Raw genomic sequence first — 11881 nt, 5'->3', positions numbered from 1 at the left:
TTTGTGCACTTTATTTACTGTACCAATATTTTAAATTGGCCTTTGAACTTAGCTTTATTGCACGGCAAAAAAAAGTGTTACCTTGCCAAAGCACTGACAGAGCCCACTGATCTAATGGTGTTGTTGAGCGCTCCAAATGCAAACTTTGCATGCAACATTCAGGGAGCAATTGACAGCACTCTGATCTAGTGGCATACAAGCATCGTCAGATTGACAGTACTCTAGCCCAATAATGTTGGGGGATCCAGTGGGGGCAGCAGTCATATTTCAGGGTGACCATGCCACTCTTTATCACAACCCTGCTAAAATTGCCAGTACGTGCGCTCATTGGCGCCCCTTCAGCTGGTGGCGCCCTAGGCGACCGCCTAGCTCGCCTATATGCCTAGAAACGGCCCTGTGTTAAGATGTTTTGTTTGCTTATATTTGAAAACATGGTTCGTTTAAAACCACTTAATATGTATTAAATGAATGAATATTATCTCATTCAGGTCTTTCTGGTCCTCGTAGCCCGTGTGGAAGGTAATGACACACTTGATTCCTCTCTAGTTTGGTAATGTGGTGATTGTAATTACATAGCTCATAATAATCTTCATTTTGAAGTCAGTGGATTGCTCGACTAGAATACAAAGCAAACTTTTAAAGAATCTGAGTGTCTTTCTCAACCTCTTTTATCTGTTTCAGCAGCTCACAACAAAATGTTCTTTTTTGACAGTTGTTGGTTGCCATTGACTTCCATAGTATATATTTTCCTAATATGGAAGTCAATGGCAACCACCAACTGTTTGATTACCAGCAATCTTCAAAATATCTTATTTTATGTTCAACATAAGAAAGCAACTCATACAGGTTTGTAACAACATGAGGGTGAGTAAATGATGACATAATTTTTTTTGGGTGAACTATCCCTTTTATAATTATTGATGTTGCTCAAGATGTGAAACAAAACTATGCTACAAATAATCACAGCTCTCTAGTCTGTACTGAAACAGAAAAAACAAGGGGGAAAAACGGCAGATATAGACAGTCTAACCACAAAGTGGTTCAGAGCTTACTATCAGGAAGAAAACATCAGTCCCATACCAGAGTGTAAAGCCCTGTTCACACTAGCAGCGACAAAAGTGTTTGTCGCCAGAGGCTGGCGATGAGGTTGCTAGTGAGCGTTCTCAATACTGGTTGCCTTGACAGCGAATCAGGTTTCTTGCTGCTAAGTACAAACATTTTGGAGGCAAAAGACTAAATATAATCTAAATATAAATTAAATCCGTACATACAAACAAAAATTAATGAGAAACAGCCTACTTTCTTCCATTGCGTATGTTTATCTACTCTACCGTCGTCTTTCCTATTGGCTGTCGCTCCCGAAAGTCGCTCTTCATTTGCATAAAGTTGAAGGATTCTGAACTTTGTCGCGTCGCTGGACACGTCCCATCCGGTCGCCAACGGCCGCTGTCGCTCGTGTCGTCGGAAATCGCCAGCTGAATTGAAGACCAATTGAAATGAATGGAATTGTGTCGCTTTGCTGTTGCGTGTCGCTTGTAGTGTGAACGGGGCTTGGTGACAAGAGGCCCAAGGCCATCTCAAACAAGATGGAGGCAGTAGTGATGTTTCAGTTGTTTTAGATTATTTTTACTCACAGCCTCCTAAACTGATTACACTGGATTTAGTGCATGCACTATATTTGCAAGTTGTGCAAGGACTAGGAATTGTATCAGAGAATTTTGCTAGAGGCTGAGACCTTTGGAATTTCAGAAACAAGTAACAGTTTTGATTATTCTGTAGGCAGACAGTCTGAATTAAGGAGTCCATGCGGATCCCACAACTGGGGTTGCCAACTTCAGAAAAGGAAAATAAGGGACAATCGTGGTTTTTCATAGAAAAAATAAGGGACATAATAAGGGATACACACAGGCATATTTTACATACATACATACATACATACATACATACACACGCAGGTATATCTTTTAGATTTGTAATGTTTTTTTTAAATGGAGTCTCTTATGCTCATCAATGCTGTATTTATTTGATCAAAAATACAGAAAAAAATGTAATATTGTTAAATATTATTGCAATTTCTAATATTGGTTTCCTGTCTTAATTATTATACTTTAAAATATAATTTATTTCTGTGACGCAGCACTGAATTTTCAGCATCATTACTCCAGTCCTCGGTGCCACATGATCCTTTTATAAATAATTCTTATTCTGATTTATTATCAGTGTTGAAACTGTTGTGCTGCTTAATATTTTTTTGGCACCTGTGTTCCATAAAAAAAAAATAATAATAATTTTTATTCAAAATAGAAATCTTTTCTAACAATATCACTTTTTATCAATTTAACACATCCTTGCTGAATAAAAGTATTCTAAAAGTTTCTTTAAAAAAAAAGGAGAAGAAAAAAGAAATTTACTGACCCCAAACTTTTTTTTTTTTGGAATAATTGTGTATATTTAACACAATTTTTATTTTGAATAAATACTGTTTTTTTTAACCTTTTATTTATCAAAGAATCCTGAAAAAATATCACAGGTCCCAAAAAATATTAAGTAAAACAACTGTTTCCAACATTGATTATAAATCAGCTATAAATTTCTGAAGGATCATGTGACACTGAAATCTGGAATAATGATGCTGAATATTCAGCTTTGCTTCAGAGGAATAAATTATATTTTCAAAACAGAAAACGGTTTTGTTAAATTGCAATAATTGGCTATTTCACAAAATTACAGTTTTTTTCCCTGTATTTTTGATCAAATAAATGCAGGCTTCATGATGAGCATAAGAAACCTCTTTAAAAACATTAAAAATCTTACTGATCCCAAACTTTTGAATGGCAGTGTATAAATTCATATATATATATATATAGGCTATAGGCAATCTACCTCATGAACAGTTAAATATTCTCCCATTGTGCAATACAAATATGTGCAATAACCTTATACTATTTATCTCTTTACATCCTACTACATCCCTACAACTGATTTTTATTCTATTCATATTCTACAGTATTTTATCTATAGCACACCTGTACATATTTATTCTTTGTGTGTGTGTGTGTGTGTGCTTTATTTATATTTATACATATGTGTATTTTATTCACATCTTATTTTTAAGTGTTGTTGTCTGTGTTGTTGTTGTGTCTGTGTACTGGAAGCTTGTGACACTAAAACAAATTCCTTGTATGTGCAAACATACTTGGCAATAAAGCTCTTTCTGACTTCTGATGCGTGTGTGTAACATATTTTTCAATTAAAGACAACTTATAGAATAAATATGTACTGCTTTGGGTGCTTGACACTTCATTGGTCATTTTGTGTTTTAAGAATGATATTCAAGGTTAAGAATACGCTGAAAGTTACTTAAATGTAAATACGTCTTCCCTCAGCAAAATGCACCTTTTCTTGCGTGGCTGGATGTTGGAATCACGTTGTTTGCGTTCGCTCAAACTGTTCACAATAATTCACGTTTTGAGACTTGAGTCACTCTCCCACTCTTTAACTTATATTTAGGCATTGTGATTACTTGACTATACAGTCATACTACATTCAAAATCAGATACGTTATAACTTATCACGCTAAAAACTTGTCACTCATGAATCATAACGACTGTCTGCTGAGCCCTTGTGATAAGCGCGGCTGTCGACGTTTACATCAGCACCCGCGCCTCTGCAGTGTGTGTGTGTTTAGTAACGTTGTGATGACTGATTGGATGCAGTATACATACTTGAGCTTGTTTGTTAAACAATTAGCCTATGCAATTTATATGTTTGAAAACCGCCAAATTGACCACAATTTTGTCCACCAGCCCAAGCCAATTTTTACCCGCACAATCAAATTCAAAACCGCCCAATCTGGCAACACTGGCTGTGAAGCGGGAGTGACCAGCCGGCAGAGGATTCCGCTTGGTCTTAAAGCCTCCCTGGAACGGCTATGTTGACACTTGTCAAAAAAGAATGATTAATTCTCAATTTAGAGTTATTCGTATGGTCTAGGTGTTCATACGGTATATCCCTTAAATACGGGACAAACTGCGTTCCATATAGCTTTCATACGGAACGCTTATTTGATGCCTTAAATACGGGACGATTCCGTATTATACGGAACGGTTGGCAACCCTACCCACAACACACACTCAATACATATTCGGACTCATTTACTGTCTGTGACGTTATGTATTTGGCTTGTTGATTGCGATAATTTATTAAAATCTGACTGGACAGAAATAGTTTCTTTGGCCTAATAATACTGCAGAGTTTAAGGACACTATAACAGTACATTTTATATACTTTACTTAGGACAGAAATGTGTAGGTTGTCTATTTTCTTTTCTGCCCCCGAAACAGGAAGAGGAACTCCAATATGCACTTCACTACCTGATGCTGCATGCTAATGCTGTGCACCTCCTAGTGGTAAAGTTGTTGAATTATTTTATTTTAACCCCATAAAGCCTGTAAATTATTAAAACTTTGTAAACCTGTTGTATACAATCTACTACCTGCCTTCTGTCATATGATTGATAATTTATCTTGTTTTTTTTTTAGCAAAAGGCCTTAAAATGTTCCTCTCCAGGTTGTGGTACACTTCTTTTTGCAGTGAAATCTTTACTGATTTTTATAAATGTTAGAATAACTTTTATATCGTTAGTAATATTTCAAGATGAACACTTACTGGACTGCAGCAACTTATGCTTACTTTAATATCCATACACCACTGATTACTTGATAAGCTTCTTTTTTTTTTTTAAATTATGTTTAAAAAAATCATGTTAAAATCCATCAGATATGAAAAATCTGACTTTTGAGGAATGTTTATTTCTGTATCTCTCAAGCATTATTGTATTGCACTGCATTGTATGTTTTGTCCTCACCATTAAAGCTATAGAGCTTTGTTCATAAAACAAAGCATTTTTACTAAGACATATTGGGAGATATAGAGTGACAACTGATATAAGTAGTCTGCTATATTGTTTTAAAGAACTCATTGATTTACATGATAATCTATCAGAATTTCATTTTACTTTATGACCATATAAATATCAGCAGCTGCATATTTTGCTCAGCTTGGTTGTTTTTTCATCCTCATGATTTCCACATTGTCACTATCGCATACTATATGAGCCATATAAGCCTGATCTACCAAATATTTATACATACAAGTCTAAAGGTTCAAACTTTATTCAGATTTAGATTTTTCTGACTATTATTTAACATAACATGCCAGGTTTTATAGGTTTAAGAACATTAATGTTGCATAAAAATAACCATGCAAAATTACTGGAATCAAAATAGTTTATATCTATATTTCAGTTCTTGATTTCTGAGGCAGTGACCTTTTGCCTTTAAAATTTCAGTCATCAATTTGCATGGAGCATATTGCACTAAAGATGAAGAGAGCCACAAACTAACCATTATCTACGGTTGTTTCAACATGTTCCCACACTTTGACTGATCACTGTGAAAGATCCTCATGAATTCTCCTTGCACTGAAACAGTGCCTTCAGCGAAACGCTTCGTGGTTTACACTAGACTGAAATGTGAGTCAGTGACGGGAAATTGTCTAGTGTTATGCAACAGATTAAATGTGAGCCGTGCTGTTCGTCCAAAGAAAAAAAGGCTGACAAAATGAAAAGGGCAAGAACATCAGCAAATACTCTCTACTGTCTAACTGGGCTATTGAGTCATTTCCATGCCTTTCACACCATATTTACTCTGCAGCTGACCTACTATCCATTTACTCCAGTGAATGTTTGGAAACTTATATAAATAGACTGTTTAAGGGTAAATCACAAACGTGACTTATACATAAATAATAAAATACTGTCTTGTCATTAGTAGTTCTGTGTTTTACCAGAAAAGGAGCTGGAGGTAATCCAGCTCTCCAGAGAAAGCCGCTCCAGATGTTTTAGGCTCCTCCTCTCGCTCTGCTCTTTCTCTAAACATTCCAGCCAACTCGGTTCCTCTGCGTGAGGGCTTTTCCACTCCGCCTGTCATACGCACATAAGCACACACTCAGTGTTTCTAATCAGTCTCCTCCGGTCTTTACGATGAGAGCCCTCCAGCTCCTCGTCCTCGTTCTCTCAGGCCTGGTGGGGGCACAGCAGCAGGCCCTTATGGACTACTTGGAAAGAAGACTCCTTGCTATTGAGGTAAGAACAACAATGCTCTCCCATCCAGACCCTGGCCTCCAGATACAGGCTGGCATGAAGTATTAAGAAGAGTGTAGCTATAGAAGAAAACAACAGACTTGAGTTTTGGATGAATTGTGAATTTAAGCATATGGTGCAGTTACTTGTTAGATCTAAAACATAGTCGGTTAAGTTCTGTTCCCTATAGGAGTAAAGCCACACAGAAATGTTGACAGAAGAGTACAAGTAGGCTAAAATGTAATGTAATTATCAAGCAAATATGTATGTATACACACACACACACACACACACACACACACACATGTACATACATACATACATATATAAATTTATACGACTTAAGAAGCAGACGAACATGCACTTCCTTTCTGCTTTCGCTCCATTCCCATTGCCAGGATTCTTTCTCCTTGAGTTGGTCACCCAATCTCCCTCTGTGTCTTGGATTCGGCCAGATGAAGGAAATCCCCCCCCCCGTTTTCTCTCTCTGCTGACTCTGCACATACAGTTCTTCTCAGACAAGTCATTTTGTGTGATTATGCTAAAACACACGTTGCTTCTTCTTTCCTTCTAAGTCACAAATTCAAAAAAGAACATTTACTGCCAAAGGCTGATCCATCTGCAGCGCAAATGATGCTGTTCCAATGCCAAAGTGCTCATGAATTCCTGCAGCTGTCAAGGGAGGGTTTATATTTGAATAATTTACACTCATGAGGCTGTCTGACTTAATATTTAACGTGCTCGAATTCACGGTTTAAAATGTATGGTTGCTTAGAACATGCATGTGCTTGGAAGCCATCTGAAATTTGCAGGCATGATCTAAAATGGTCAGTCAAGTCAAATTTATTTATATAACACTTTTCACAATACACATCATTTCAAAGCAGCTTTGTAGAAAACCATGATGTTTATAATATCTTAAAATCACATTTAGCAAATTAGAGAATATATTTGACATTTTGCAACAATACAAGCAATCAACCAGTTAAGATTTGCTAAGTATACGCATGCAAAGTATACTGTATGTATGCAGATAATAAGTTGGACATACTTATATATTCAACTTTATTTAAAGAAATGGGCGATAAAGTAGTTATAGTTTGTGACGATATAAAAAATATAGCAGCTGAGATTTGATATATAGTATATATCAGTTTATGTGAGTATACTATATGCATGCATATTTAATATGCTTACACACACACACAATATATATATACCCAATTACATACAGAGCTGCATGACAATACAGTTTACATTTTGTGACAATGTTAAGAATTGCACAGCCAAGATTTGCTAAATATTAGATATTGATTCACATATGTATATACACACTCTAAAAAATGCTGGGTTGTTTCAACTCAATGTTGGGTCAAATATGGACTAACACAACTGTTGGGTTAAATTTCGGTTACATTTTTAAATTAGCTTTTTAACCCAACAGTTGGGTTAGTCCATATTTGACCCAACATTGGGTTGAAACAACCCAGCATTTTTTAGAGTGCAGTATGTATGAAGCTGTATATACAGTATATATATATATACTGTGTGTGCATATATATATATATATATAATTTCTATTTGATATACTGTTTTGTTTTTATTTATTAAAAAAACCTTGACCCTCTAACACTTGCACTCTCTATTCTACTTCTATTTTAACTAATTGTTTTCTTTTTATTAAAAAAAAGACCATCTAACACTAGCGTTCTTCATTCTTTTTCAGTTTTTTCGACTGTTTTCTTTTTATTATAAAAATGGCACTCTATTGCTAGTGTTCTCTATTCTTTTTCTATTCTATATACTTTTTTTTCTTTTTATTTATTATAAAACATTTTTTTTACATGTACTGTGTTAGACTAACCGAGACTTGTCATAGCACTTACATATTATTGCTCGTTTGTTGGTTTTGATTGCCTCTATTGTTCTCATTTGTAAGTCACTTTGGATAAAAGCATCTGCTAAATGACTAAATGCAAATGTAATGTAACTGTAAAGTATACTTAACCATGTATCAACACCCATTTCACCCTAGCATTAAGGTGATAACTTTTAACCTGAAGAACCACTCGCATTTATTTCAAAGCTAATGGCTAGCCTTCACTTCATTTGATCATATGAAAGATGCCCATTTCACGGACATGTTTACAGCTGACTAATTCATATCTCTTTTACTGAGGCTCTCGAGACTTGTTTTTGTTTATTTCTCCATTGGCAGGATCGCATCTCCTTGTGGCATGAGCAGACTAGCCGCTACACCTCAGAGCTGCGCGAGTTCAAGCAGCAGATGGTGGCTCAGCTAGAGGGCCTGGACAAGAGCAAGGAAGCGCTGCGGAGTGAGTTGGACACAGTGGGTACACGCGTAGACCGTGTGGAGAGAGAGATGGACTATCTCGAAACACAGAATGGAGTGCAGCCTTGCGTGGACGTGGATGACAAGCTGGTGGAGCAGCAGGTGACAGCTGTCAAGGAGAGGAATAAAGCCAAGTACGCCAAGCTCACAGGTAATGAGCTTTAGGTAACATTCCCTAGGCTTTTAGATACTAGTAATGTTTGTCTTACAGCATGATGGCACTCGCCATAGCTGGCTCATTCAACTAATTCAGTACTCTGAAGTACTAGAGGCCCAAATTCCATGTTTTTGTTGTGCTATCGAACTATTCGATATGTTATAATAATGATAATTTTTTTTCTAACATAAAGTAGCATACCATTAAAATAAAATGGTGATTTTGGCCTGTCTTGCTTTCTCAACTTATAAAATCATTAAAAAAATGTTGACTTGACAAAATTCAATGAAATTATTTGTAGTAAAAAATGTAGTAAAAAATCAAAAATTTTATGACAGCAAACTTGTTACCTACAACCCTATATCCTTTCTGACTTATTTATCAAATATTAACAAAAATATAAATATAAAAAATATAAAATCAATTATATTTAATTGTTATTTTATAATTATTTATATATTATTATGGTATTTATTAATATTTTGAATCAGATTTAAATTTTATATGTTCAGTTTTTATATATATTTTTTATATTTAGCTTTCTTTCTTTTCTTTTTTTTTGTTTTAGCCATTTTATTTTCAACTTTAATTATTTCAGTTAGTTGCCAAGGTAACTTTTTAAAAAAGTTTTTTAAGTTTAGGTTTTTCATTTAATCTTTATATTTTCTTTTGATTCACTTTTATTTCAATTCTCGAAAATGACTGTAACAGGTTTAGTTTTAGTTAATAATAACAACACTGTCACAGGCATTCTAGAAAATGAATAGGAAAACTAAGTGTTGAAAGTGGCTGCTACACTTCATAGATTCAGTTTTAAGAAGCTCATATTGAAACACCGATTCTGTGGGTAAGTGGCATGAGAATGACAGGCGACCAAGTTCAATCACATGAAGCTCTGAGCTATTATAACTTGACAGAGTTTAATACATAATGCATTAAATAGTGGGTCTAATCTTCCTAAAGTCCTCATTTAGAAAACCACTTAGAGGTACTAAAGAAAATGTATTATTATTCCATCATTGGTAGAGACAGTAATTATACTGCTGGAGGATAAATCATGATGCTTTCCGTACATCGTCTCTACACTTCAGCAGCTCTATATTGCCTTTTCATAGCAAAACGCCTCCAATCTGATTAAGCCAGACTGTCATTAGTCTACTGTGCATTCCCATTAGGGTTTAGCCTTAAATCAGACTTTATTGGAAAGAGCATAGTAAGTAATATCATGAGGAAGTGATGCACTTTGGAACTTAACTGAAGAGGGCAAATATTGATATTCTAATTGCAGCAAGAGAGATTGCTCAGAATATTTGATGATTAATATAATGATGGAAAGTAAGCAATAACTTACAACAATATTTAAAGACACATTTCAGGCAAAAATTTCAATTATTTAAATTTTTCTTTATGTTTAGACTGTAGTGACATGATCTCCAGCATCAAAGCCATGAAGATCCTCAAACGAGTGGGTGGCGCTAAGGGAATGTGGACCAAGGATATGGGAAGTGCCACCGGGAAGGTGTACATCTTAAACGGGACAGAGGGTAATACCATGTATGAATTTGGTACAGTCCGTGAATTCACTTCCTCCCAAGGCACTTCTGCGGCCACCAGCGTCCAGCTCCCTTCAGCCTGGCGCGGTCTGGGTCATGCCATCTACAACAACCACCTGTACTATCTGAAGCAGGGTGAGGAGATGAAACTAATAAAGTTTGATCTTCAGAAGAACATAGTTGTAGACAGTGCCGTGTTTCCAGCTAAAAACCAGCTCCCTGTGTACGGCCTGAATCCCGAGACCTTCATCGATTTAGCAGTGGACGAAGAGGGTCTGTGGGCCATCTACGCCACTCAGGAGAATGAAAGGCACATCTCTTTGGCCAAGATAGACCCTAAAACACTAGACATCGAGCAGATGTGGGACACCCCTTGTGTGAGGGAGAACGCAGAGGCGGCGTTTGTCATCTGCGGTACCATCTATGTGGTCTACAACTCCAAACTACCCAGCCGCTCTCGAATTCAATGCGTTTTCGATGTCAGTGACATGGTCACAAACGACGACGCTCCACATGTATACTTTCCCAAACGATATGGCACTCATGCAAGCCTCAAATACAGCCCTGTGGAGCAGCTGCTCTACGCTTGGGATGATGGCTATCAAATCCTCTACAAACTCCAAATGAAAAAGAAGCTGGATGTGTAGAAGGTGTACCGAAGACTGAAGAAAGCAGAGCTGGAAAGGAAATGCCAATGTTATTGGCTTGCTTTATCTTATACAACGCGGCTGGGTCACACATCAATACGTTGAGCTTTGTAGTTACAAAGACAGCACAATATATGATTGATTGGACACACTTGTTTGGTTCAGTTGTTTATACCAATGTACAGGGCTCAAGAAAACCCATTTTAACTTTGTTTGCCTGGAGCAGAACTAATAAAATTATTTCATTTACATTTACATTTACATTTAGTCATTTAGCAGACGCTTTTATCCAAAGCGACTTACAATTGGGAGATACATAAAGCGATTCTTCTTAAAGAGGCAAACAGACACAAGAAGTGGTTGTAATACCAAGTTCTTAGACATTGTTCAAATAAGTACAAGCTAGAAAGAGAAGGAATAAATAAAGAGAGAGAAACTTTTTTTTTTATGATGAAGTCAAGTAGCTTCGAAAGAGATGAGTTTTCAGCTGTCGCTTGAAAATTGTCAGGGATTCAGCATTCCGGATAGGGGTGGGAAGATCGTTCCACCAGCCAGGAGTGGTGAACGAGAATGTTCTGGAAAGTGATTTTGAGCCTCTATGTGATGGTACCACGAGGCGTCGCTCACTAGCGGATCTCAGACTTCTGAAGGGGATGTAAATTCGTAGTAGTGAGTGGAAGTAGGCGGGTGCTGAGCCTGTGGCTGTTCTATATGCAAGCATCAATGTCTTGAACTTGATTCGGGCCGCAAACGGCAGCCAGTGCAAGGAGATGAAGAGAGGTGTAACATGGGCTCTTTTGGGCTCGTTGAAGACAAGTCGTGCCGCTGCATTCTGAATTGAGGATATATTTCATATATTATGTTAAAATGAAATGTGCTGTTAATAAGTAATTGAACAAACACTACAATTATTCTGATGAAGAACCTCAAATTCTGAAAAACAGCATAACAGCTAATGCTATCGCTTCGGCTTTGGCAGTACGTGGGAAAGGAGAAAAGAGGCCGTTTTTAATGGGTGTCAATGGAGGA

General features: G+C 36.6%; 1 protein-coding gene across 1 annotated transcript; it reads left to right on the top strand.

Annotated features, from left to right (window-relative positions):
• Window positions 1-5942: 5942 nt before the first annotated feature.
• Window positions 5943-11094, top strand: LOC107560554 (olfactomedin-like protein 3A). The gene is made up of 3 exons (XM_016244807.1): window positions 5943-6145; window positions 8361-8646; window positions 10068-11094. Exons 1-3 carry the CDS (start codon window positions 6044-6046, stop codon window positions 10850-10852), a joined length of 1173 nt encoding a protein of 390 aa, XP_016100293.1. The 5' UTR covers window positions 5943-6043; the 3' UTR covers window positions 10853-11094.
• Window positions 11095-11881: the final 787 nt, after the last annotated feature.

The sequence above is a fragment of the Sinocyclocheilus grahami genome, unplaced genomic scaffold, assembly GCF_001515645.1.
Source record: "Sinocyclocheilus grahami isolate Dianchi unplaced genomic scaffold, SAMN03320097.WGS_v1.1 scaffold3.1, whole genome shotgun sequence".
NCBI classification, from domain to species: domain Eukaryota; kingdom Metazoa; phylum Chordata; class Actinopteri; order Cypriniformes; family Cyprinidae; genus Sinocyclocheilus; species Sinocyclocheilus grahami.
This window is presented reverse-complemented; position numbering and strand designations above follow the sequence as displayed.